The sequence below is a fragment of the Pithys albifrons genome, chromosome 3 (assembly GCF_047495875.1).
Source record: "Pithys albifrons albifrons isolate INPA30051 chromosome 3, PitAlb_v1, whole genome shotgun sequence".
In the NCBI taxonomy this organism is placed as follows: Eukaryota; Metazoa; Chordata; class Aves; order Passeriformes; family Thamnophilidae; genus Pithys; species Pithys albifrons.
In genome coordinates this window covers 53,177,744-53,205,020 of record NC_092460.1, presented here as the reverse complement: position 1 = coordinate 53,205,020, position 27,277 = coordinate 53,177,744, and the positions used below count along the sequence as shown (strand labels likewise).

General features: G+C 38.4%; 1 protein-coding gene across 1 annotated transcript in view; it reads left to right on the top strand.

Annotated features, from left to right (window-relative positions):
• Positions 1–27,277, top strand: part of ANO4 (anoctamin 4) — a 199,399-nt gene that overhangs the window by 162,308 nt on the left and 9,814 nt on the right. Inside the window, 9 exon segments of the mRNA XM_071551994.1 lie at positions 3,542–3,624; positions 10,286–10,426; positions 12,976–13,140; positions 16,745–16,781; positions 18,782–18,893; positions 19,863–19,920; positions 22,531–22,628; positions 25,089–25,231; positions 26,195–26,347. Coding sequence (XP_071408095.1) covers positions 3,542–3,624; positions 10,286–10,426; positions 12,976–13,140; positions 16,745–16,781; positions 18,782–18,893; positions 19,863–19,920; positions 22,531–22,628; positions 25,089–25,231; positions 26,195–26,347 — 990 coding nt within the window.

Sequence of the window (27,277 nt, the reverse complement as noted above, 5' to 3'; positions counted from 1 at the left end):
GACCTAGAATGAAGAATTTAACTTTTTTTTTCAAGCAATAAGAAATGCCAACATAAAACAATTTTTCTGAATGTATCAGTTAGTCTAATAAAAGATATTACTTTCTTACAAACCTTGCCTCTAGCATAAAATGTTCATATTGGTCTGCTCTCTGAGGAGATAGAATTTAACAATACTCTTCAGCAATGCTCCTGCTATATAGAATATATTCAAAGAGTCAGGATGGAAATATTAAATGGTGTTCTGACATACAATAGGGAGAGGATTTCTAGGAGAAGGTCAAGATAAAGCTATTTGCTGCAAGAGGCCATTTGCATTACTAGATAATATCACAGCTTAGTACAAAAGCATCTGAGGAGGGGATGTTAAGACAGCTGTTTTTACAAGTGGATATTGAGGACTCAGCTGCAAGGTTGAGCTCCGAAGCAGGAGAAGCACAATACAGAAAAAGCTAGCAAAAGATTTGGGAGCTAAGGCAAATGAGAAATTCAAAATTCCAAGCAGGACTTCATGAGAACACTCAGCATCTGGTTTAACCACACCAGTTGGAAAATAGAGAAACAATAAGGACAACTGTGGCCTGAGTGTCAAAGCCAAAAAAGAATGCTGAAGTTTGTATAGGGAATGAGTAACTACATGACCAGAAAACAAGCAGAGAAATTTCAAAATGCAGTACCTTTTAGAAGACCTCAGTAGCACAGTGAATCAATCAAAGATGGTTATTTATAGCACATTTTAAAATACCTAGCATACTGACCTGGATAGAGGGAGAAAAGTGTAACAGTGAAATCTAAAACAGCGCTACACAGATCCTCCTATCTGCTGCTTAACAATTAGAAAATAGCTTTATAAAGAAGCTTCAGGAACTGCACATACTTACTCTGACAGATACTAAATATGCTAAATATATGTACGAATTTCTCACTCCAGGTGTGTAAAAAACAAGAAAAAAAAGAAGTATTGCTCAGCACAGACCTATCTGAGAGGTTCATGCCTGGGACTCATATGCTCACTGGAGTCCTGCTACCAGCTGTTTTTTAGAATGGAAACAGAGAGATAGTAATCAGGCTTCTTTTCCCCAGGTCTCCAGAAAGTGCAGGACTACCTGTTTAGTCAGTACAAAATAATTCAATATGAGCTAATAGAAGAGAAGCAGCTCTACCAGAAAAAAAAAATCAAGGAATGAATCATGGTTCAACAGCACTGCAGCCATATTAGCACTTACTAGTTTTGCTGATGGCAACCAATCATACTGCAATTATTGAAAAAAGTATAGCAACATTAGGTCCATTAATTTGATTAGATTAAATTAAACCAGCTGGTTAGCTGGTTAGATCATGGTGCTAATAACACCAAGATTGTGGACTTGATCCCTGTATGGGTCATTCACATAGCAGTTGGACTCAATGATCCTTGTGGGTCCCTTGCAACTCAGAGTATTCTGTAAAATCTGTGACCTGATGTAACATAACTCCAGCTTTCAGAAAAAGAATGATGTGATATATAAAAGTGCCTTCAGCCCAAATATTTGCCTCCTTAAACGTGGTTTTGATATATTACCTTATCTGCTCGTAGTGTTTGTTTTCTAAGCATACCTTAGCTGCATTGGCTACTACAATAAAACATAATTCTTACTGGCTAAAAATTCACTTTTGCCAAACTGATGCCAGTGCTTAGTATCTTGTCACATTTTTATCAATATGCTGCAGCAGAGCAGACAGACTATTCAGGACATGCTTTTAGGACTGGATGTGAAACATATTGCCAGACTATTGCGACACTGTGACAGCTGATACTGTGCTGCCTCATGAACATGTTATCTGAAAGAGGGGATTTCCTCAAATCCTCTGTGTTTGACTGGTACCTCCGTGCTCCAGGAAAGCCAAGACCTTTGTGCCTGATCAGTCTGTCAACGTCCTGATATGAGGACTCTCCACTGACCAGCCCACTGGATCAGAGGACAGTTTAACGAACTTGTTCAGGGACACACGCCAACAACCTAAGAGAGACCCCCTCCCAGATCTTCACACTTTAGTCCCACTGCTGGCAACTTCTAGCATCCTTGAAGGACCCACACTAACAGTGCTCTTTATTAATATACACACTGATAATAGAAACTTGTGACAGGTTAAGTTTTGAAGACTGACGGTGATAGTATCTGACTGCAAAAACAGACTCAAAGCAATATACAGACAAGCTGTAATCACCAATGAAAGCTAGAGATGGTCACTCAGCATAAAATGTTCTTACCTCTATGAGGGAGAAGATAGGGTCAGAGCGTCAACTGATCCCAGAAGTTGCAATAGAGTCTGCTCTAACTTTTCCCAATTCTGAACATACTTTTATACTATTTCTTTACATTTAGGTGTAGCTGGAGTGACTCTAGTGATACATACCTTTGTTACTTATTGGTGCAAAATCCTCTCACTTCTCTTTTGAAGATATAGTCAATAAAATGTAGACCACCCCTCAGTGAGGGATGTTTGTACCTTGGAGGTGGGTAACTTTGAGAAGGAGGGGTGTGTTAGTATTACAGTTAGATTATAATGAACCAAGTTCATCCAAAGGGAGTGATTTTGCCAGAGTTACTGGTTCAACAGCAAGACATCTTCTGCTTGGCTGACTGCTGCTATATGGTTTATCAGCTACAGGGAACCACTGAGATCCTCTCTGCAAGAATTGCATCAGAGCCTGGCTGCAGTGTCTCCATGCCACTCCACCTTCCATGCCATCCCCTATAGCATGTGCTTAAGGTTGCAGGTTGTGTGTGTGTGTGTGAGGAGTCACCATGGTATAGGTTTCAGGCATGCTGACCACATTCTATTCAGGAAGTAGCAATTGCATTTCATCCTATATTTCTGTCCCATTCTAACTTCTGTTAGTATGTGAATATAGTTTCCCAGTTCCCTAATATTACTCCCAGTCATCTTCCCACAGCAGTCATGTGCAGGCCTGTTACTCTATCTTGAACTCAATCAACACAGACTGTACAACACAATGTTTAATTATCAGATGTTAATGCCATACCACATATATGAATTTATGTAGTGTAAAAAAGGGTCTGGATTAGAAAGGTGTAAAACAGAAGTTCCCGTTTCCTCAGTAGTACTCTACAGATTTGCACATGCACTGGAATGTGCTTCCTCCAGGTTCTGGTTTCTGTGTATTGTAAATGGTCTTCCAAGAAGGAAAGTTACAACTTTAGCTTCATCAGAAATCTGCTATATTGAGTAGTGGTGACTCACAGGAACAATTTCATTCTTTCAGAGCCCTTGCTTGGTTGGTTAGAAATTAAACATTCTCATTTAGCACTAAATGAAATTTTTAAAGCCTCAATCATAGTTGAAGCAAGTAAACTGAACCTTAGAAAGCAATGCTTTTTGAAAGCAGTTTTGATCATCAGCGTGATTTGCTGTTCAAAGGAATACATTTATGCACAGAAATTAAAATAGTGTAACAGCTTCATTCAGCAGTTCTGTGACATTCATTAACATTTTCTTGACTTAAAAACAATTTTCTACCTTTTTTCTACTTGCTCCAGCTACTGTTTTTCTGGAGTTTTGGAAAAGAAGGCGAGCAGTAATTGCATATGACTGGGACTTGATAGACTGGGAAGAAGAAGAGGTTTGTATAAAAAAATGTACTCCAATACAAAAAGATTTGGTTAAAAATTTGTGGGTTTATTTCAGATTTATTTTCAATTCATTCTTCAAATCTTTATAAATTATGAAAAAAGCATTTTTCTCCTCAGATGTTTCCTTTTGGACTGTGAAGAAACTTTCTCTAGACCAAACTGTCTTCTCTTTTTACACCTTTGGAAATCTAAATTAATTTGAGAGATCTCAGGGGAGAAAATACACTTTGTAGGAAATGCATTTTTGTTTTGAAAGCTAACAAATTTTGCTGTTTAATCCAAGGAAATTCTTGATAGCCTAGGGCACCATGAATTTTGGCAAATGAGTTTCTATTTATTCTTTAAATGGTCACTAGGAGTATTGATGGAGAGAAAGCCCTTTGAGGCTTGTACCAACTTCTGAATATTCAGGTGCTGGTTATCTAAGCGCTGTGAGGAGACAGAGGGAGATGAATCAATTGAAGGACTTAATTCATCCTGAGTTGATAGAGGAAATCCCCTTAGGAACTCAAACAGCAAAAAATAACCTTAGCCTTTTCCTTTCGTGGTTACCAGAAAGAAACAACCTGTTCTTGGGACTGAGAACTGAGGTCTAAGCAGAATTAGATTTTATTATGCAGGAAAAAAGCAAGATGGGTATGGCAGAAAAAGTGCTCCTGGAGTGAGATTTGGACTACAGATGTCCACAAAGTTTGCTTTCCTTCCTCTGTAGAGACTGTCCTGAAGCTCTTGGAGAAATGGTAAGAGGCTGCTGTAGTTGTCTCAATGCAGTTGAACTATATTCCTGCTTTTGTGGAAGAATTTCTTTTATATTAATCTAGCCAGCAGAAGAACAGACCTTTGAGTTACAGGATTTTTGTCTCTATCAGGCAATGTGATTCAGTGAGGCTATGCAACAGTAAAATTGCTCATTTGCTGCTGGGATTTTTTTTTAATGCTTAATGACTAAGAAAATAATCCAAGAACATAACATGAAATAACTTAGCACCTGGAAAATGATTTCTTTATAGCAACAAGAACATCATTATTTGTGCACATATTCAGTCAGTTCTTGATGATACCTTAGGATAATTGTCATATATTTAGGAAATACTCTAATACTGATTCAGCTCTCCTGAGATTAGCAGCCTGCTCTTGCCAATGCTGGCAAGTCACAGAGAGACCACACTGAGACAGTCCTACCTGAGGTTTAGTGGTCAGGATTGACCTGCAGGGATCACGTTCCCTAATGGCTAATTGCAAAAAAGCCACTGCTGCTGCTGACAGATAAAGCAAAACATGGCTGTACCAAATTGCAATTTCCAAGTGATGGTTATGGTTCTGTCTGTATCCCTGGAATGAGAAGGAGCCTTTAAACTGTGAAAATACAAAAGTAAGTACAGCATGAGACCCTTTTTATGTTTTTCCCAGGAAGCCTGTTTTTGAAGATGTATATAGTTTAGGATGTTATATATCTTCACCTTTGCCCATTTAACCTACCTGAATTTGTATTATGCTGATTTATAAAGCCATCCTCCTGAATCTTCTATAATCAGTTCATTTACAAATACTGAATTTCCTGGGAAGGTTGCCCTTAAGTGATGGGGATTTTTTGTTTGTTTCTTCACTTGGTTTTGTTTTTACCATTTTATGTAATACTACTAAGTGATTTCTGACTGCAATGGTAATGCTTGGAGTGGTCTTTTACTTGGATGTGAGCACAACAGCTTCAGTCCCATTCAAGGCCACTTCCCTTTCTGTTTGCCTCTTCTCTGTATGCACATGCCCAAATTCCATGTATAACCCTGATGCTGCTACAGAAAGTACATGTCCTGCTACAGAACCTTCAGGAAAACATCCCCATGATTAACTCTCTGGTATCTAAGCTTTTTTGGAAGAGCATTATAATGTCTATGAAACTAAGACTTTAGCTGGAATAAACACTGAAAAAAGAAATACAGTTGCTAGATTTTTCCTCCACCAGCCAAAAAGCCTGAAAGAGTTTCTAGCAGTTGAAACTGTCCTTGTAGAAATATGCTGTGTTTATTTTATTATGTCTATCAAATAACATTTTTTTTTATAAGAGATGCATATCTTCCTCTGGTAGCTTATTTCAGTTTGGCCTGCAGGATGACATTTGCATGTTGGTATTTTCAGGATACCTGCTCCCTGCTGATGCTCAGCTGATCTTTCATTCTCACACCAAAGTTCTTCCAGTAAGCTCTGTCAACAAGACCTTCATCAGGAGTGGTGTGTTGGTACCTGCTCCAGAGCTATTCATAGCACCTCTTTATAGTTGTAGAGGGAGTTTTGTAAGTCTCTACAGCAGGAGGTAGCAGTCTTTTCAGGAGCCATGTGCCAGATGGTTTCTCTCTCAAACTAGAGGTTAAAGATGCCAATAGGAACCCAGCAGCTGCTTCTCAGTAGGTGTGACCAGTCATCAGAACATCAGTATCTCATTGGTATTTGAGAGATCAGTTCCTCCTTTGTTCAGCAATCAGTGGGATCCCAAGAGTAGGAGCTGAGTGCTCCCCAGAGGTGTCTTCTCTGAAGATGCTACAGTTGCCAGTGTCCATGCCTGCTGCACAACTCAGGTCCTTGCTTTAAGGTCAGCTCTACAGACCACTGGCTCCTCCTCTTGAGTATAAAATGCTGCACTTTTCCATTGGCACTGTGGTCTTCAAAGGACTTTGCCTCTGAGAAGGTCATGGTTTGGAAGCAGGTTTCCCAGATGAAGAAGTGCTCTGTGGTTCAAAGTCCACCTTCAGCTGCAAGCAGGATGACCTGCAAACTGCAAGCTTTGCATGAAGACTGACTTCTTGGGGTGCTATCATTGTACCAGTGATCAAGGTTCACATTTTCAGTCTATAAATCTTTTTTCTGCCTCTGGGCTACAGAGGACAATATATCCTTGGACTAGGAAGGATAAGACTATTTCAAGAAGTCACCTGTTGAAAGGTTAGAAAACTCATGAAAAAAGTATGTATTTCAGAAAGAAATTTAGAGTAGCTCTTCTAGAGCACAGAGATCTGGTCTAAGGCAGTGCACATTAATCCTTATTTGATACTCCAGAAATAAGTATGGTTTCACCTATGAGTAAAAACTTGGAATTATCCATACTTGAGAAGGAGGAAGGAAGGAAAACAGTCTGTTTAATGTTGGTGGAAAAAGGCACATCCTGTGGAGTTTGATGGTGAAGTAGTACAACAGTGAGGATTTAATGAGAATTTTGTATCCATAAAGAGAAAATAGTACTCCTAAAAGTGCCACTTTCTAGTAAAATCACTGCTAATTAAATTTTCTATCTACATTTCATTCAGTTATCACTAGCCAAAATCAGCTGATTGCTTTTATTAGTTATTTCAAAAAATCAATTAAAGACTTCTAATTACCATTTTAAATCACAAGCTTTTGATAATGAAGATAGGTATTTTATTAACAGTATGTGTGTAGCTTTTGCTTGCTTTAATTTTCCTTGTCAAATTGAAAAGCAGCGTTTTGCTACAGAGTGAAGTTTATTCATTCCTACCAACAATAGACTGAAAAAAAATTTGTAAGGCTTCCTATCACTTTATCTCTTCCAGTTCTAAATTAAGAGACAAATACATGAAACAAGAGGAAAGGAGAATTACATTTATTCAGATATCCAACTCTGTGAATTCCTCACTACTTTAGATTTTCACCCAAGGAAGCCATGCAGCAGCCCCTGCAGTGTCCAGGCCCCTCAGTCTGGAAACATGAACTGAATGTGTTCTGGCTCTTTCAACCCTACAGATCTGGATTTCTTCTTCCTGTAAGTCAGGTGCAAGGTAGGAGACATGGAGAGCAACTAGGTCTTTGGTGGGCATCCACAAGATGCAGCTCCTGGCACTCCCAGGTGGAATATGGCTTCTGTTGCTATTTGTAGCATACTTTTTTCTTCCTCTTCGAAGGCAAGTTTCTTTGTATTGTTAACCTCAGCCAGACGCAGTCCTGCTTACTTCCAGCCTCAAGTATTGCTGAGTGTAACTAAAGGGTATTATCATTTTGAAATCTTTCAGGGAATTTTTTCTCTCCCTTACCAACACAGAGATTTGGGAGCTGAACCTGAGCCCCCCACTACCTGCTCCCAGAACCAGTTATCAAGGTGATGGCTGATGGTTTCGCATTCCAACCTAATGGCTGGGAAGAGGGTGGGAGAGGCTGGGCAGGGGGAGAGAGGGTTTTTCCAGGTTTTTGTCAGACTTCTCCGGCTGCTGTGAGTGTCAGCCACCATTTGCTGGGCTGGTGAAAACACTTGGAGGGAGCTCCCCTGGCTTGCCCCCCCCCGACTCCACGTTCCTTGTGCCATTTTTTCCGGAGAGAGCAGTCGTCGCTTCCTGGATTTGCTACGGACTCCTTGAGGGCTGACACCATCTGTAGAGGAGTTGCTAATCCCCCATCCACTCACAGTGCTTTCGGACAAAGGACGGGGAGAGCGTGTTTGCACTGCCCATGGGAAAGGTTTCAGCCCATCCCTGTGGCTGCCATTCCCATGTGAGTTTTTCAGAACCACCACCTCTCCGTGGTCACCGTCTGTGCCTTGCTGGAGCCTGAGTGACTTTTGTGGCCGCTGCCTCCTGAGGCGCAGCATCGCCTCCCACTGTCTGTAAATGTAACTGCACTGAAGAGACACACAGAGGACTTGATTCGGTTGAAAGTTTTGGTTACGCAGTTGCTGTTTGTTCTGTTCTGGTTTTGGAGATATATATATATTTGTAGTAAAGAACTGTTATCCTTTTCTATACATTTTCTAATTAAAGTCTTTTAATTTCAAAGGCTGTGGTGGTTTTTGGGAAGAGACCCCCTTCCTAGTCCAGAGAGACATCTTAGTTTTCTTCTAAACTGAGAAAAAGAGGTACAAATGTTCATGGCAGAGCTTCGGTTTGGTTTTTTTTGTGTGTGTGTGTGTGAAGAATATCTGTAAAAAAAAGCATTTACATTATCTGAATTGACAGGATATTGTAGGACATGTTGATATGATAAGGACTTCCCTATAGTGCAAATTGTAAAAGATAATCAAATCTTGTCTCAGAGAGAGTTGCAGAGAAGTAAAGGTTTCTTGTCCATGACTCAGTAAGCGAGCTGGCAGAGCCCTTGCACAATCTACAGGTGCAATTCTTGAGCACCCTGCTTCAATGCTATCACAGTCTGTCCTTTTGTATGCCCCTGGGCACACGAGAATACTACTTACATTGTTCATTTTGCCAGATTATGGTCTGTTCAGCTACCTGTGGCTCTGGTATGGCAGGAACAGCTTAAGCAAGAGAGAAGAACAAGGTGTTACTCTGCCTCCACAGAAACTACTTAACCTTTGTGAATAGCCTATGTGGGACTGGTTCTCGCAAGCACATAATTTTTAATACAAGCATTGCAGATAGGCTTGCATGACTTTTAAATTGTTTTTATAACATGTTAAAAACATGTTTATAACACATTGCTGCATGAATGTGGAAATTAACTGTTGCTGATTAAGTGTTTTCAAAACCTGGGAGAAGGAGAATGAGACAAGACTTCTATTATTTATCTTCTCCAGGGGAATTTTATAAAAAGGATGTAGGCTCTTAGGATATCTTGCTTTTATTCACATTCTAAAGACTTGTGTGAGCAGGTAACATTCACCTATTTCAGTGCAGTCATTTAAGGTTTGGATGTTTACGACTTTAGTCAGTAAGAGTTCAGTTAAATGCAGTTGAAGGGTTGGAAGGAACTGAAATTTGCAAGCTGTATTCTTGTTTGCTCCCTTGTAAGAAGCTGTACCAAGGACCAGTTCTCCAGTATACAGCAGAGCACTATAAATATTGATCTAACGTCTGCCAGCAGTTGCGAGTGTCCATCCTCACAACCTGATGCTTTCCCTCATCTTTGACAGTGTCCTGTATGTCAGACTTGGGTGAAGTGGCTCAGGACACGTGGCTGTATATGAACCTCCACATGTTAGGGTAGTCCTACTGCAGCTGAAAACCATGAGGTGTTACCTGCACTCAGGGTGAACTCTGTCTTCTGACAATGCTGTAAACAGATATAACCAAGCCTCTTCCCAAGTAATCCCCAGGTTTCACTTCAGAAGAGAGTTTTTAATGGCAAAGCAAGATTTGGCATTTCTGCTGCTGAAAGTTGTCCCTGCTAATAATGTTGTCCAAGTTAGGAAGCAACCGAGCAGCATTAGATGGCATGGATTCTCCTTCAAATACTAAGAAGATTTTGCTGGTGTTGGGAAGGTAACCAAATACCTAAAAAACAGCAATTCAGTTTGAAAAAATTAGGTTAGTTTTTTTGTTTGGGATGGTGGTGGTGGGGATTTGCTTTTTATAAAATTCCAGTATCAGCATAATAATGTCAGACTGGAAAATTCTGTAGTATCAACTTTAAAATTATTTGTCTTGCAGCCACATAATTTGAAAGAGTGTTGTTAAGAGGAGTTGCTTATTGGGGATTTTACTAAATACTTCTAATACTTACTTTAATGGGTACAGATATTTATTCCAGTTCTCAAGGAGACCTGACTTCCCAGCTCAGATTTATAGTAGCTATGCCAGTTGATGAATTCAAAGATATAATTCCAAATAGCAGTGATCTGATAAAATATTTAAAGTTTCCTACAGAATTTTTCCCAGCTGTGCTGTATGTGAACATTGTCTGTCTGTTCTTTAGGAGGAAATACGTCCACAGTTTGAAGCCAAATACTCCAAGAAAGAACGAATGAACCCCATATCTGGAAAGCCAGAGCCTTATCAAGCCTTTGCAGATAAATGCAGCAGACTCATCGTTTCTGCATCTGGAATATTTTTTATGGTTTGATAACTCTTATTTATTTACCACTTGAAAAAACTTCAAAATAGCATTGTCTCTGCTGATAAAGTATGTAAATATTGCATATGACTGCTTGAAAATGAAATAAGCTCTGGCATTCTTGCTGCAGGTTGAAAATCTACATAGCAAATAAGTTTCTATGAAGTACTACACTAATTCACTCTTCACTAAGTCTCACAGATAGTTAAGTCCTCCCTTCAAGGCTGTACCTGTAAGACTATATGTAGTAACACACGTGCCAGAATAGTGAGTCTATCACGTTTAGGCACCAACTTCAGCTGACTGAGTTAGCTCAGTAGTTGCCTTCCCCATGTAGGCAGCACAGAGTGATGGGGAAAGATGCCAATGAAGAGGCAGCTGTTCCTTGTAAACCTCACAGAGAGGCCTAGAGTGCCTAATGACGTTAATATGTCCTAGTTTTTCAGAGTATTGGGGAGACAAGAGGGTTCACAGTCCTAGTGCAATTGAAATGCGGAAACCAATGTTCCGTGACTAAAATGAGACATTTCTCCCCTAAATGCAAAACTAAATGCAGCAACAAAATGTCTCTAACAGAATACTGCATGTATTTCAGCTGAAATGGTCCCATTCTCTAACTTCAGTGAAGCCATTATGGGCTGTTATTCAAATGAAAATGGTCATGGTAGTACTGACCTTGAAAACACGGCTAGCATCAATGCAGACCATCACAGAATTTACTAGGGCTTTTCCAGGAGTCTAGGACATGATAGATGTGTACATCCTCTGGAGCTGTGGACAGCCAGGTAGGTGAGCCAGTCCAGCAACAGGGCAGAGGACTTCAAGGAAACTGATGGCCTCAAAATAGTGCAAAACAATCTTGGTCAAGAAAGATGGATTACTGAGATGAACTGTGCTCTGGTATGGCAGGTGGATGGACACTGACGCAGCCCTTGAAGACACACATAAGCAGGACTGCAGTCTCTGTTCAGAGTTGATACTACACCTGTGATGTTTTGCATATTTTCCCTATGTTTTTTTCTTGAAGCGGGTCAGTATTTTACTCCCTACCCTTTGCAAACTCAGTCATTAATCTTCTTAGCCTAGTTATAGAACTTGCTCAAAGTGCCAGAGAGAGTAGCCTTGCTCTGAATTGCAGGCACCACAATTTATTGTCCTCATAACAGCCCTTGAAACAGGACAAAAATTATTTGCACCACAAATTATTGTCCTCATAACAGCCCTTGAAACAGGACAAAAATTATTTTCACTGAAGATACTTTTTATTGTTGGCATAGCACGGGACTTCAGTGAGTTAGAAAACCTCTACATTTTCAACCATTTAGATAAAAATATTCCTTTAAAATTACAGCTATAAACAAAGGAGATGTACACTTACCAAAACTTCAAGTTAGAACAGTTCTCAAAATTTCTCAGCATTGGCTCTCACAATGCAGTTACTCATACAGCTTGAACCAGGCTTGTGATTCCCCATTTTGGAAAAGGAAAGTGGTCCTTCTTCCTTTAAATACTGTGCAGGGAATCCAGAGACAATCCTTCACATTCACGCACACTTTTTCTTCTGCATTGGGATTGTGTCAACCAATTTTGTAATGAATGTGAAAACGTGAAACCAAGTTGATGAGCTTTCAATGTTTTCCAAGTAATTTTGCCCATTTAATAAGCTGAGAGATATTTCAATTTTGATCAATTTAAGTTGTCTATGCACAACCTTGCAATACACCACTTGTGAAAATAATTTTCTGTCTTCTACTGACAAAATTCTTTTTACTTGCCTAATAAGGTGGCTAATGGGTCCTGTGTCAAAGGACCTGTGAGAGGAGTCACTCTTGTGATGCCCTACAGTTTGTCCTTTAGGTGACTTGCTAAATTGTGACATAAATTGGTTGCAACAGAAAACAGTTTTCATTTAGTGCTCAGCTGTTACATAAGGAACATCAAGACGTTTAGCAGGTTGCCTCAGTTTCATGCCTTTCTCATTGTAACTGCTTCACTTACTTGCTGAAAATTTCATTAGAGAAGAAATTAAAAAGGCAATTTAACTTGTTATCTTCTCTAGATAGAAACCTTCCTGAACTGTAGGAAGAAACAGTTGGCTAGGGTAGCTTGGCAGGTTGTTGTTGAGGCAGTGCTTAGAAATGGAGACATTTTTTCCTGTAAGCACAAAGTCTATCAAAGCACAAAATCCATCCCAAATATGATACCATCAAACTTGAGACCAGCCTTTGCACATCATGTGCACATAAGGAAAATTTCTAATTCCCAGAGCTGGCAACTTTATGTCCTATATTAATGCTAAGGAAGAGAAACATTTTCAAGAAAATGTTTAAAACTAAAAAATATTTTGATATGATTTCAAAGATATTTTTCATTATGAGAAGTAAAAAGGACTTCACAATAAGAATAATCATTATGTTGAAACCTTTCTCTGGAATCAAATGTCATTAAAGTCTTTCATTTCACTGGTTTAGTTTTCAGACTTTCAGAGAGAAGCTAACTCATGTTCTACTGGACGTTTTCATGTTCTTCTCTCTGATTTTTATTTCCTTTAGATCTGTGTGGTGATTGCTGCTGTTTTTGGCATTGTTATTTACCGTGTTGTGACTGTCAGCACATTTGCTGCCTTTAAGTGGGCTTTAATCAGGAATAACTCTCAGGTTGCAACTACAGGGACTGCAGTGTGCATCAACTTTTGCATCATCATGCTGCTAAATGTGGTGAGTAGAATTAACATACCCGAAGTTATGTCCATACTATCAGAGCAGTAGATAGTTTAGTCTGAAGACCACTGAATGCTTTCAGTTCCTTTTTTTCAGCAGGAACGGAGTGTCTTGCTAAGACAGACATGGAATTATTGTTTATGGATATCATTCCCTATTTATGTAAAGTACAATTCCAAACCCAAAACATTCTCTAAAGCATGTTTGAATGTTCTAAAAACATTTTAGGGAGGCATGATCATATCCCTGTTTTATCCTCTTCTTGGTTTAGTTTTTTCCTTTTATATGGTTGCAGTTTTCAGTCCATTTCACTAGTATTCTTTCCAATTGTGTTTTGATGTTATTTTTCAAATACAAGCTAAATTCTTATTTATACTATTTTCAACAATTCCAATTTCAGTTTTCACAGTAGTTTGCTAGTGAGGATATGCATATACAGACATAATGTCCTTATGTCCAACAACTCTCTTGGGCTGAAAAGTTCACAAGGCTTGAGCAGGCAGGACTTGTTCTAGAGCTGTCTTTGGCCTTTGTCAGGGTACACCAACGACAGGTGCAGTCTGGGTGCAGTGCAGGGGGTTGGCTGAGGCCACGTTATTGTTGTGAACTGATTGGGAACGAGACTTGGGATAAAGACAAAAATAAAAATTCTATGTTGCAACAGTCCCAGTAAGAGTATAGCAGACATCAACTGGGGAATGAATTTCATCCTTGCATTGAGATGCTGGTAATCCTGTATATTGCTCTGATATCAGTGTGTCTTCTATTTGTCGCTCTTGGCAAGAGGAGTATGGCCTTTCATTATCAGGTTTTTGTCAAATGGAGTTATAAGAATGCATTTTAAGGGGGAAGGAGAGATCCTCCTACAGATAATCCAGGTACTGGGGCCAAGGTGGGGTATCTCTAGCCATTCAGTAGCTAACATCTTCTGCAAAAAAAGTTAGGCTTTGCTCCAGGAAATACACTGAGTTATTTTATTTTTAATTTTAGCAGCCCCTCATTTATATGGCAGGAAATTTAAGGAGTCTTTGTTGCAGGACTTTACTTCACCCTTTGGCATAGGCAAGACTGGATTAGTGACTAAGGCAGTCTATCTAGAACTGTTGGCTTTCCTATGTTTTCCCTTAGGTGGGACTATAGGCTGAGAAAGGACAGAAAGAAGGGGAGGAAGATGTTTTTCTGTCTGCATTTGTACTGAAGGCAGTCTTCTTTTGTGTTATTTTTGATTTATTGTTTGCTGTCTGTAGCTTTTGGAGGTTTTCTTTATTTCACCTAGAGCACACAATATGCATAGAAGAAATAAAAAGAAAACTAAATATATCTATGCTAGTAGAACATCCTTTTCCAAGCTCTCTGTATAAGTCATTGTATATGCAGTGAAGCAGCAACAAAGAAAATTATTTGGTTCTCAAAGAGTTTTACAGCTTAGAGAATTTTTTAAAATAATGTAAGAGTGCTTGAAGGTGCCTTTTGAGAAACTTTGCTTTATTTCCTAAAATACATCAAATAAGTGAAGCACTGCAAAGATGGATTTCTTAAACCTTACACTCATTACCATTCAATAAAGACCACAGCCTTAGATCTGGATTAGCTCATGAAAAAAAAAAGATCCACAAAATATGAAACTACGGGAGCTTTTCAAAAGAAGAATTTAGGAACACAATCCCTCACTTCCCATGATGGATTAATGTAGTTTAGTAAAGGGCAACAGTCGAATTCCTTTTGGGACCAAAGAAAAGAACCCCCAGAAGCAATTCAGATAGTTGAATCTTCCATGAACTCTGACTCAAGCATTTAGACAACACTTTCAGGCGCATAGTGTGATTCTTGGGGTGTCCTGCACAGGGCTAGGAGTTGGATTTCATCTTTGTGAGTCCCTTCAAACTCATCATATTCTATTATTCTGTGATTCTATGAAAAGTATCAGAAGAGCAAGCAAAGATATAGTAATAAAACCAGAATGGACTAATATGTGTATAGCAGTAGAGAATTCTCTGCTAGGAAGCCTTAAAACTACCATTGATGTTGATATAGGTTGACATCCTCTCAAAGCACCAGAGGAAAGGTCCAGACCACAAGGAAATTCAACACCAGGTGCTCTGAGCACTAGGTTCATACATCCATCATAACGAAACAAAGTGACCTTCAGGAATAATGTCTTCCAGATAATCCTGCAGCCTGACCTTAAGACAATAACTAACTTTACCTGGGTTAATAAAACCTGTTAATTCCAGTGATATTGGAAAATATGAACACTAAACAGAATATGATCCTAAACAAAGACCCTTGGCACTAGTAGTGATAAACTGGAGTAGCAGATAATTAGATCTAAACATTTTTAACAGCATCTCTAACACAATCTTACTGTTCCAGAAGGAATAGCAACAAAATTCAGTGTTGATAACCCCTGCAGAGCAATGTACATTTTTAAAATAGCACACTCCCTGCTGGGATTAGGATATAAATGACCTAGACATTTTGCACTTCTACAGTTGCCCTTCAGAGAAGCTTTTAAACTCAGAAGAAACTACCTTTTTCATTACTTGAAATAAAACCACTTACTCCAAAGGCAGTAGAAAGCTATTCTAAGCAAGAACTGGTTACTAACATGGATGAGAGATTTCAAGGTGACTTCAGTTCTTAAACAGGTGGTTTGATCCATAAACTGTACATAAAGAAAGTCTATAAGGATACTACAAATGAAAAGAAACATTGCTGATCTGCACTTTAGGGATAAGTAAGTACTTAAGCCTGAAATATGAAGAAGTTTGTATCCCACTAGGCATCAGTGAGAGTTAAGGACATTTAGCAATTTGTGGAAACAGGCTCCAGTCTCATTTAAAGCAAATGGAAGTAATTGTATTCATTTACACTAATACTGAAGTTGTTAGTGATATACTTTATAGGTTCAAAGCTCCTTTGCAAATACAGATTGCGAAAACCTCCCAAATTAGTTTTGTAAGCTCTATGAAGTTTGGTGAGTCCTGCAGATTCTGAGAGCATGGTATCTGCTAAGTGGGTGAAGTACTACTTAGGATTTACAAAAATGCTACTAGCTCAGAGTAAGAAATGTGTCTGGTGGTGGGGATAACTAAGAGTTTTCTCTGAAGTAATCCTGTTCCCTCAATCTTTCCTTTCAGCACCAGGAAAGTCCCAAACAAAATAAAAAGCCCAAAATTACCAAACATACCATTGCATGCTCTTCTAGAGTGATTTTTTCTTTCCTTTTTTTTTTTTTTGAGATAAATGTTCCATAAGTAACTAAAAGAAAGATGGTCATGCTATTGTTCTGCTTTGTGCTTTTGGAAAAGTTACTTCACCCTTTTTCACTGCAAATGCAAAATAGGGACAGTGACAGCATTTTTTCTCCATACATTGTGTATGAAAAGAGCTGAACATAAGCTATAAAAACATTACTTTTCCATGTTTAATTGTATCATTACTGTATTATTCCTATGTAGTTTTATTGTCATTATCAGAACATCACAGAAATCATGTGGATGTCAGATTTAGCATGTAAGAGCAATTACTCTACCTAGAAAGCAGTTCAATATTTTTGAGGTTGTCATGTAACTAAGAAGTTGCTTCTTTTCTATTACAGCTGTATGAAAAAGTTGCTCTTTTCCTGACAAATTTAGGTAAGCAATGTTAAATGCAAAATTGAATTATATTGTACTGATTTATTGGCCATATACTGTGATAATATTCAAAATGTCTGTATAAATATGAAAAATCCTAATTCATTAGCAATCTATAGGAATTAATGTTTTTCTTAAATTTATAATAAAAGCATATATAAACTAAACTGTAGTGCCATTCAATCAGTGGTGACAACAATCATCCACCTTTGTTGTTGTTCCAGCCCCTTGCCTTGTAGGAACATAAACATACTGTTATTTTGGGGGAAAAGGTATGAGTTTACAGACAGACTGAACACTCACAGCTCCCAGGTTTTGTGAAGACCTGGAAATAAGAATTCCTTCCAGAAAATAATTGACAATTGGCAAGGGCTCTTCAGTGTCAAGAAGCCTGAAATGAGACTCCTACTGAAGGCCTATTAAGCAAACCATATTATGGCATGTGTAGAGGTGATTTGAGGAGATTATATTGAGCTCCTGGAAACCTGTGTACATTGATAATATGCAGTAAAGTATTTTGAACCAGATGGACAGATTTTGGTGTCTGCTCAAAAGAAACAGCTGATTTTAGCTGTCAGGTTTTTTTCTATATCTGGGAAGTCATTGGTGATGTGTTCAAAGCACATCTATGTAAAACAGCATTTTATTCTTCTGTTCCTTCTTAAACTGAACATCCTCATTTATATGCTTTAATTTTTAAATATTTTGCTGTCCCTGTGACAGTCTGGGGACAGCAAAATATGGTCTAGAGACCTTGAAGCTTGATTACTTTCTCTCAGGTAATCATCAAGGTGTATCTGGTTTTTGTAACCTGTGCAGAAAGCACTTGTATGAAAATTCAGTGGGTCAAGGTGTTCTGATCTTGTTCAGACTATTTTGTGATTTTTACTCTGATGGCCTAAGGAATTGATTTGGTTTGAATGATCTTTATCAGTGTAATCAACTCTGAGTGGAATTGGCAGGAAAACTGCATTGAGGATGTCCTTCTTCAGCTTTTTTCATTACCTTTTTCAGAATTCATGTCCATGCTCCTCCAGAGCATCACCATTTTCTCTGATGAGCAAAGCTTCAGCTGCAGCAGTCTTGTTGTAGTTAAACTAGTCCTGCCCACAGACTGGCATCTAGTTAGAGAGCAGCTCCAAGTAAAGAGAATCTAGTGTCTGTCATTGTTTCTGTACTCCCAGTACTTTCATGGAGGCTCCTTTGGAAGAAATATATGAGTATTATGATTATGATACTCAGAATCACCATTAGTACCTCTACCTCTCCTCTGATTACTTCTGTTCACAGCAATGGTTGGCTAATAACAAGCTCCTGCCAACTGGGAAGTAGTTCCAGAATGTGCTACTGGTGTATTGGCATAGAGGTTGTTTTGTTAACTTCTGTCTTGATATTTCTTTAGATGAAGATTAAGCACCCACTTGAAGGGAAGAATATGTTTTCCCCTTTTCCATTTGCCTTAGCCCATCCACTGTATTTTTTTCTCAGTTTTCTATGGTGAGTTCCTTGGGACAAGGAAAGGGAATCATGCAATGGCAATCCACTGATACCTGTGGGCAAATCCATGAAACAGAATTACAAGGAGGATTTTCTCCAGTTTAGTTGACTTCTCTAACAAAAAGGCAGTTCAGTAGCTTGTAGTGGAGTGCTTTCTGGCAATGTCATTATGATAAGATACAGAAAAGGAAACGAGAGGAGTCCAAGCCTGGAAAGGCTAATGAAATACAGGAGGGAAGTTTAACACACACATCACCTTGACCACTTTCTTACAGTCTACTAAAAATATACATGCCCAAATATCAGAATAGATTTCTAAGCCTCTACAAGCTCACTTGCCAAGTGCTGGGTTTGGATACAATTTCTTCTGTCGGCTTACATGTTGAATTCAGCAGGCTAATTTACAAATACACTGCCAGCTCTGCTAAGTGTGTGGAGTCTTTGTGCCAAGAAAACTTATTGATCTGATTAGACCTCTGAAACTCTGATAATTTTCTTCACAGAGCAGCCTCGTACTGAATCTGAGTGGGAGAACAGCTTCACTCTGAAAATGTTTCTTTTTCAGTTTGTCAATCTGAACAGCTCTACCTTTTATATAGCATTCTTCCTTGGAAGGTAGGATTGATGTCTGCTCCCTCACATATGCAAAAGGAAGTAGAGAAAAGGAATAAAATTGTTTGTAATGAAACAAAATGGACCATATTATCACACATCTCAAAATGCAAACTCCATACTAGCAAGGCAGAACAGACTGCAGTTTAATTTTTCCTTCAAAAGCCCAGAAACTGGCTCAGTTTTCATTTCCTATCACCACATGGTCTCAATGCTAACAACAATTTTACTACTGAGAACAGATGCATCCAACAATATTATACATGCAGGTCATTTCACTCTGTCTTTATGTGTGTAATTTGTATAGACATGTAAAGGACAGGCTAGGCTAAGGTAAGGTAGGGTAGTTCACTTGGAAGGGACCTACAACAGTCACCTAGTCCAACAGCCTGAATTCTTTGCTGATTCTCTTACATGATTTGGAATGTTAAGAGCGAATTATGAGCTATCAGTTGGGGGGTTTTTGCCATAGAATATTACATATATATAGTTTGTATATGTCTTTCTGCCAGCCTTCTAAGTGTAAAAGAAGATCCTTTGAGTAGAGAATGCTTGACTAGAAGAATCCATCAGTATGGATTATTTGCATATGGGAATCATTTTGGGGGAAAACGTGGGAGAATAGTAATAAAATTATGCAGTTTTAATGAAAACTATTTTTTTTACTGATTTCACAGAAAGATAGATATCACAGCCCATATTATAGTATAGGGAAGTGGACTGGCAGTTGAAAGCAATTCTCCAAACTGACACGAAGAGTTTCAGTTAGATTTTCCCTCTGTTCTGCATGTCTTGGATATCCAACAGCAGAGTATTCGGTATTGAAATAAAACTGGAAGTAAAAATATACTTTTATAGTTATATCAGTAATGGTAAGATAACATCAGATGAAAATAACAAGTGTGAGCTTTCTTCTACTACTGTGAACAGACTGCTTACACAACATAGTTGATATATATTCCTGTGTTAAAGATTTACAGGACACCCTGGTGCCTACTTAAGGCTGATAAACCGGTGGAGACTGGAAGAGGTGAGTGTTTGATAACTGCATACTGATTTATCTGCTGCCCACGAATGCCATGTATGCAAGCAGAGGCAGACATAACTCTGTCTTGGCATTTTTAAGTGTGCTATTGGGTTTCCAGTTGCTGTCTAACTCCACACTACTGATACTACCGTCTGCCACAAAACTATCTACATATTGATATATATATTCCCTTTTCAATGCTAGCAGTTTCAGTATTTGCTTCACATTTAAATAATGTTATCACATGGTTTAAGAATTACTCACATATCTACATTGGAAATTATTCATCTGTAGAATGAATCAAAGTTAGATATGAATCTGACTAAAAAATGCTTTCTTCTCAGATTTTCTTGCCTTGTTGACCAGGGAGCTAAAACAATAAAATAACAAGTTAAAAGTCCCAACACATAAAATGTACATGAAATTTGACCAAAACAACTGAATGAACTTCCCAAACAAGCTACTGGCATAACGTTCCATGTTTATAAAACCAAATGAATATGGAGAGTAATGAGAGTTTGGCTTTGCAAATCACTCGAGGATCAATCCTTTTTTTTTTTTTTTTGACAAACACATTCAGAATTCAGAAATCATTTGATAGTTATCGGAGGTGAAAAGCAGCAGTTTCTGGGCCAGTCATTTCATTTCCAGTGCTGCTATTTGCACATCCAAATTCCCAGATTTCTTTCCTGCTTCACAGTTGAGTAATTGAAACAACTTTGCACATAAATGATAAAGGATCAGTGAAAAATGCCTGCCAACAAGAATTTTCAAACACTTCTGGATATGTAAATATTTTGGTTAATAGAGACCATTCAAATACAAGGCAAAAAGAAAAGAAGTAGTGAATTCTATTCATTCAAGAAAATAATACTTGATAAATCGACAGACAGAAATTCACTTAACATCCCTCCAAATCTGAACGGGGCTGAGCTGACCTAAAGCCTGCTGCTGCCAAAAGAAGACAGTTCCACTCTTTCTTTGCACTCTCTCCCAGAACTTTGCACCTTCTTCTTCCTCTGCATTGGCTCTGGCTTGTCCAGCCCTGTGAGGACCCTACTCAGTTCCTTGTATAAGCAGTAAACTTCCCTTTCCTAAGCTGAATTGGTTTTCTGATGAGTTACTGGGCTGAATCATCTCACAGAAGCATCAGAGAACAGGGAAAGAACCTCACCTCCCTGAAGGAGTAGAAATGGGAGGAAAAGAGAACCAGGTTTGTGACAGAAGCGCAACAGTGAGCTGTTAGAGGTTGTGTCAGTTTCTAGAGGAAGCTACTATTAGTAGTTGCTATTTTGCTTTTCACAGAGGCAGAAACATCTAATAATAAAAGAAATGTTAAAAGAAAATAAACTTTTGACTTTATTGACTGTATCTGTATCAGGTTGTATAAGAAACATTCTTTAGAACATGATGTCCGGATATCCCCCCAATATCCCTCTCTTCACCTGTTAAATGAAGCCAAATCCAAGACATTCACTAACACAACGTAGTCTAGTTTTGTCTGTGGGCATATTCAGACCACCATTAATGTATTATTGATGCTATGGTTTTAACAACACTGCTGCTTCGTTAACACTGCACCTACCTCTCTCAGGTTATATTGGCTCATGTGACTGATTCCTAAAAACAGAAGAATGATGCTTTATTAATAATGCCAGAGAAGTTAAATTAAAAAACATAATAATCTGCCACTCTGTTAATCTAAAGTGATGCTGAATGAGGTCAACAGAAACCTCAGCAGGGACCCAGGTTCTGAGCACTGGATAATGCAGTATGTATAAGAAATTCATACCTCATTTTATTACAGGTCATAACTAATTTTCTCCCTAATAGTTAGAGAGAAATAATTCCAGTTCTATGACAGTCATCTGTTCAATTTATCTATAATACCGAGGATTTAAAAGTACAGCTTGAATTCCACTCTTTGGATCTGCAAAGTCAAATGTGCAAAGTACTGTTTGAGAGCAGAAATTTTTTCATCCTTTTCTTGTTTTTCCCATATTTGATGAAAAATTACCTAAATTTGTACTAGCTGAATATCTCTCCCAAAAGCAGCACCACAACTTTAAGGTCTAGAACCACTGTTGAATCAAGAAAGCACTCAGCAAGAAACACCAAGAACTGTTGTTCAACAGTTAAGAGTTTTTTAGTTCTTCAAGAACAGCTTTGCATGGTCCACTAAATGACAGACATTAAACAGTACACAATTAACAGTGTTAGGTCTATCCTTTAGGCATAAACTGTTTGCCTGTACAGCCAGGAGGAATTTTCTCCTCATTCTTTGACTTGAGGCACAGTCACCCTCCCCCAAAACTATTGAAATTAATGGAAAAACTTGTTGGCCTTTGCACAACACATTAGAAGTACTGATGTGAAAACTGCATTGGTTTCAGCTGACTCCGATCTCTGCAGAGAGGTTTAAAAGGCTAACAGTATGACACAGTGTCATATGTTCCCATAAGTTTATATTTTTTAAAAAATTAAGAGAATTACATTTAAATTCCTTTTAGTCAATAAACTAATATCTATTTCTAGTCTTTAAGAAATGCTTAAAATATTGAAACCTCAGTATAATTTCTGTTTAACATTTTGCTTCTTTTTTTTACCCTGTAGTGCCACCCTAGTGGATGCCTTATTGATCTCTGTATGCAAATGGGTATTATAATGGTGTTAAAGCAGACATGGAATAATTTCATGGAACTTGGCTATCCGTAAGTAAATATAATATCTATGCTTCTGTAGGTCACAGATGCTAAGTTTATGCTTTACTTATGGCTACTTAATAAAAGCAAGCTACAGTAGTCATTACAATAGAAAATCCCCCCAGGATACAAAATTCCAGACATATAGATGGTGTTGGGGGCTTTTTTCCACATTGGATGTAGTTTGCAAAAGTGAAAGTTTTATATAAATATTTACAAATAAATAATATATAGGAAGTTCTTGATTTCATTAAATTGTATTCCATACTTTTAAACTCTCTAAAAATAACTGTAAGACCACTGCATTGCTTACACAGAAAATATATGTATCATTTCTTAGCTATATCAGTAAGTTCTAAATTGGATTTCTCCTTGCTGGGTGATAAAAGATGCTTGAAAGAGCAGGTAGGAGCTGGAAAAAATGCATGGCTGGCATATACACTCTCAGAGAGAGAAAAATTTACTGACTGGTATGTAGATGAGTTCCCTGGTGATCTTCAGGGTATTATGAAGCTGTGCCCCAGCTAAAAAGGTTGGTCATTATTCATTTCCTATTGGTTCATTTCTTATTGATTAGAATTTAATGAGCATGTTTTCATATGATTAATACAGGTTTAATATGATTAGGCTAGTTGATGTCAGAGACAGTGTGGCAGGTCAGTAGGAGAAATTAACATGTGAAAAGGTCAGAGTTTGGTTCCTGAGCTGCAGAAACATGTTGGTGAAGCAATTTCAGGCAGCCTTAGTGCTGTAATGAAAAGGCTTCAGCCACATCTGGCTGTATTGAGAATGGAGTAAATGATTTAAATGTGCATAGTAATTGTCAATCAAGGTACTCAAAACACTTGCTATTTCTTCATCTTTCCCAGGCCTAGTGCTCTTTGCCAGTATTTTGCAGCTGTTAGGGATGCAGGAATTAATCTGCATATGAGAGAACTATAGCAGCAGTATTGATCCTTCTCTTAGCACTCCCTGTCTCTTTCGTCAGTTTTTATTAGAACTTTCTGCTTTCTATTAATAGCAATTTTGAAACTTAATAAAGAGCATAGAAGGGAATTAAAGAAAGTGACTGATGGAGATAGGAGGAGATGGTTTAAGGATAAGCAATTTAATAGAAATAAACTGCTTCAGGTGTAGTGAATATCTTCACTTTAGGGTCAAAACAAAAATCACAGTGTAAAACACACAGCGACAACATTGTGAGGTGCTTCACCTTATACTGATGAGAGATGTGTTTGCTCTCCAGCCCCTTCAGTCCACCTTCTAGCCCTGAAATGCTGCAGGCAGATGCATTTCCTCTTTGTGTGAAAAAAAAAGAGCTAAGAGCATGATTGGAGCCAACACCATTTGGATGGCCAGAGGACTGTGAGGCAAACCTATAGTCTGTGGCTGAACTCAGCTGAACTGCACTCAGCTGCACCTACAGTTCTTTAAAGAAGATATGAAATGCTGTAAAGTTTCCAATGAATGGCCTAAATGTAAAAATAATCTCCAAGCTTTAAGAAAACTTGTCTGAATCCTTATCCAAATCCAATGACTATTTGCCTACCATTCACAGACCAGACTGTGAAGACAGGAAGTGAAGCATGGTCAGGAAAACGATTGAATTATTTGAGTCAGCCATCACCTTCTACCTTACTGAGAGGAAGTGGCCAACCACAACTTCAGAGAAATCTCTGTCACTGTGCTTTGGGGTTTTTTTGGTCTCTATACTAACTCTCAGGAGTGTCCTTTGTTGGCCAGACCAATGCAACTCCCTGACCTGGAGAGGCAAATGTGTTTATTTCAGATGTGAGCGTTCATTTATCTTCTGGCTCAGTGCCTCTGACAGTGGCCTTAGACATGCATTTCTTTGGCAATAATACCTTCCCCGTAATGTCCAGTACAGCTATCCTATTTCTTGAGATGGAGTAGCTGTCAGATCAGCCATCCACCTCTAAGCCACCATGTGTTGTTAGTAGCTCACACACTTCTTTCTGCCTTTTCTTCCTCTGAGTGTTTGGCTGCAGACACCATTCAGAGTTGCCCTTTCCCTTCCAGGATGGCCCAGTGACTTACTCTGCACATTGTAGAGCTGTGCAGAAATGTCGTGTTGCACACAGAAAGGAATCAAGCAGCATCTGCACTCTTATTTACAGAGCTTAACTGTCTCCACATAGCATTGCATTCCGCCATATAAACAGATCCTGAAGTAATTTGCTATTCTGTGCAGAGAAAATAAGTAAATAAATAATGAACCATTTTAAAAACATCTAGGTTTGTATTGTAATACAATACAAAGCCCATCATCTGTATCTGTTTTCATACCTATTATGCTGTGTCATCAGCCACAGGTATTACTAATGCTCTATCTTCCTGTGCATTGGGAAATTAATTTTGCAAGATATGTTGTGCCTACTTAACCTCTTCCAATTTTGTGATAAATAACCACTAATATTCTTTACCTTGTTTCTTTATTTTGAAATGTAGGCTAATTCAAAATTGGTGGACCAGGAGAAAACTACGACAAGAGTATGGCCCACAGAGAAAAACAAGCTTTCCACAGTGGGAAAAGGACTATAATCTGCAACCTATGAATGCTTATGGACTCTTTGATGAATACCTAGAAATGAGTATGGCTCTACCCTATTTTATCTTTCACTAGATTTTAGTGTTGGTGCTTTTTCATTGATGTGGGCTGGTGTAGTCTTTTAATTATCTCTATATGAAGCTAAAGAGGCTGCAAAGTGGTTTTTTAGGTGAGGAAAGGGAGGAAATTTGTAAGAACCAAACCAATGCAGCTAAGCACACTGCAGCTGGTTTGCTAACCTCACATCTATGAAACACTTCTCATTCTGGCTGTCTTTTTCTGAACCAGAGCCCAATCTGCTTACATTTCTGCTCTTATTTACTAAAGGAAGTTCCCTTGTGCTTTTATTTTTAAACTGCATGGTACAGACGTGCATGCTTGTTTATGTTTGAAATCCTCCCTCATTTACTACCTCAAATTTACAAAGTAGCTTCCTGCCAAAAGGCATTGCGCTCTCCAGAGGAGAGAGGAGGATAACTGCTCCGAGATATAATTTAAAAACTGAGAACTTTTGCCCTATGTGATTGAACTGCAAAAGTCATGATTGATTTTTTTAATTTTCTCCCTCACACAATTCTTTTCAAATTATTGGGAAATCTGACAATCTGAAAACCTGCCTCTAGAAACTTACACAAAATTTCAAATAACTTCCCATCTGAACTATTAAATTTATTCACCCCTAATCTTTGTAAGTATTGAGAGATTCCAGTTGATGTTGGATAAAAATGTCCCTTTCTAAAAGCACAATTTGTTCACCTCTGAACTTCAATCAAAATTTAAAAATGTAGAAGTTGCTGTCCATTCCAGGGTCTGATGTGCATTTGTTCTTTTCATCCTACCTCCGAACTTTTGGCAGACTTGTTGTACAACTGTCACCAGATTATATCATATGATATAATAAGAAATGTTTGTAAACTTATACATAATGTTTGTTCACATATATTATTTGGTATCTTGGACCTTAGGTCTTAATAATTATACTCTGGTATTTCCTTTTTCCCTCTAGTTCTTCAGTTTGGGTTCACAACCATTTTTGTGGCAGCTTTTCCACTGGCACCACTTCTGGCCTTACTTAACAATATTATTGAAATTCGGCTTGATGCTTACAAATTTGTTACCCAGTGGAGGCGACCTTTAGCTTCAAGAGCCAAAGATATAGGTGAGCTCTTTTTATATGTTTGTTATATGTGTGTGTTTTTTTAAGGCAAAGCATTGATCACTTCAAGTAAGGGCAGATTAAGGTATTTTCTGTCGTCTTCCCTATTAATGACACACAATCTGATGTTCAAAAATCTTCAAACACCTGATACCAATCTACTTATGGAATGAATAGTTTAAGTTGAAAAATGTCTTTTAATGATTTTCTGGGGCACTCAACAGCCAAGATGTGATTAGTGTTCTCTGCAGGTGTTTTTGTTGTGGCAGATACACTGTGTGAACACATACTGCTTCTCAGCTTGAATATAATAACCAGACAGACTAGATGAAACATGAAAGTCAAGTGAAAATGGCCACCATCCTGTAAGGGACCTTTGTGTTTTATTTTTACCTGGCCAAAACCAGCTTCCCCCTGTGACTCATGGCTATGTCCGCTAGATCCCTGGGGGGTCAGACAGGGTGGGTGTAGATCCCAGCAGACATCTTTCAGTGAGTCACACCTGCATTGCTCAACACAGGGTTCACATAACTTTGAGGTCATCCAGCCACACACTACTACTGCAAGGGCTCTCTGAACCTATTTTGACTAGAAATCTCTTCTGTCTTTGCACTATGTAAAAGAAGAACACCTTTAGGAAGAACTCTAAAAGAAAGTTGTCTGCCTTATGCTGACTCCCTGGTGTTTTTGGAAAGGTAAATAGGATACCTTGTTGCCCACCTGCATTGCAAAAATCAGTAGCCCACACCACAAAACAAGAGAAACCCAGGCTTTGTGCTCTCTGAGCACATGTCTACCATGCACCTAATGTGTGCCTGACAAAAGCTTTGAATGTGAACAGTGTGAATACGTGAATTTTGGCACAAGCCTCAACCACAGCCAGTATACAGCATATACTGCAGACATAATTCCTGAAAAAAACAGTTACATAAT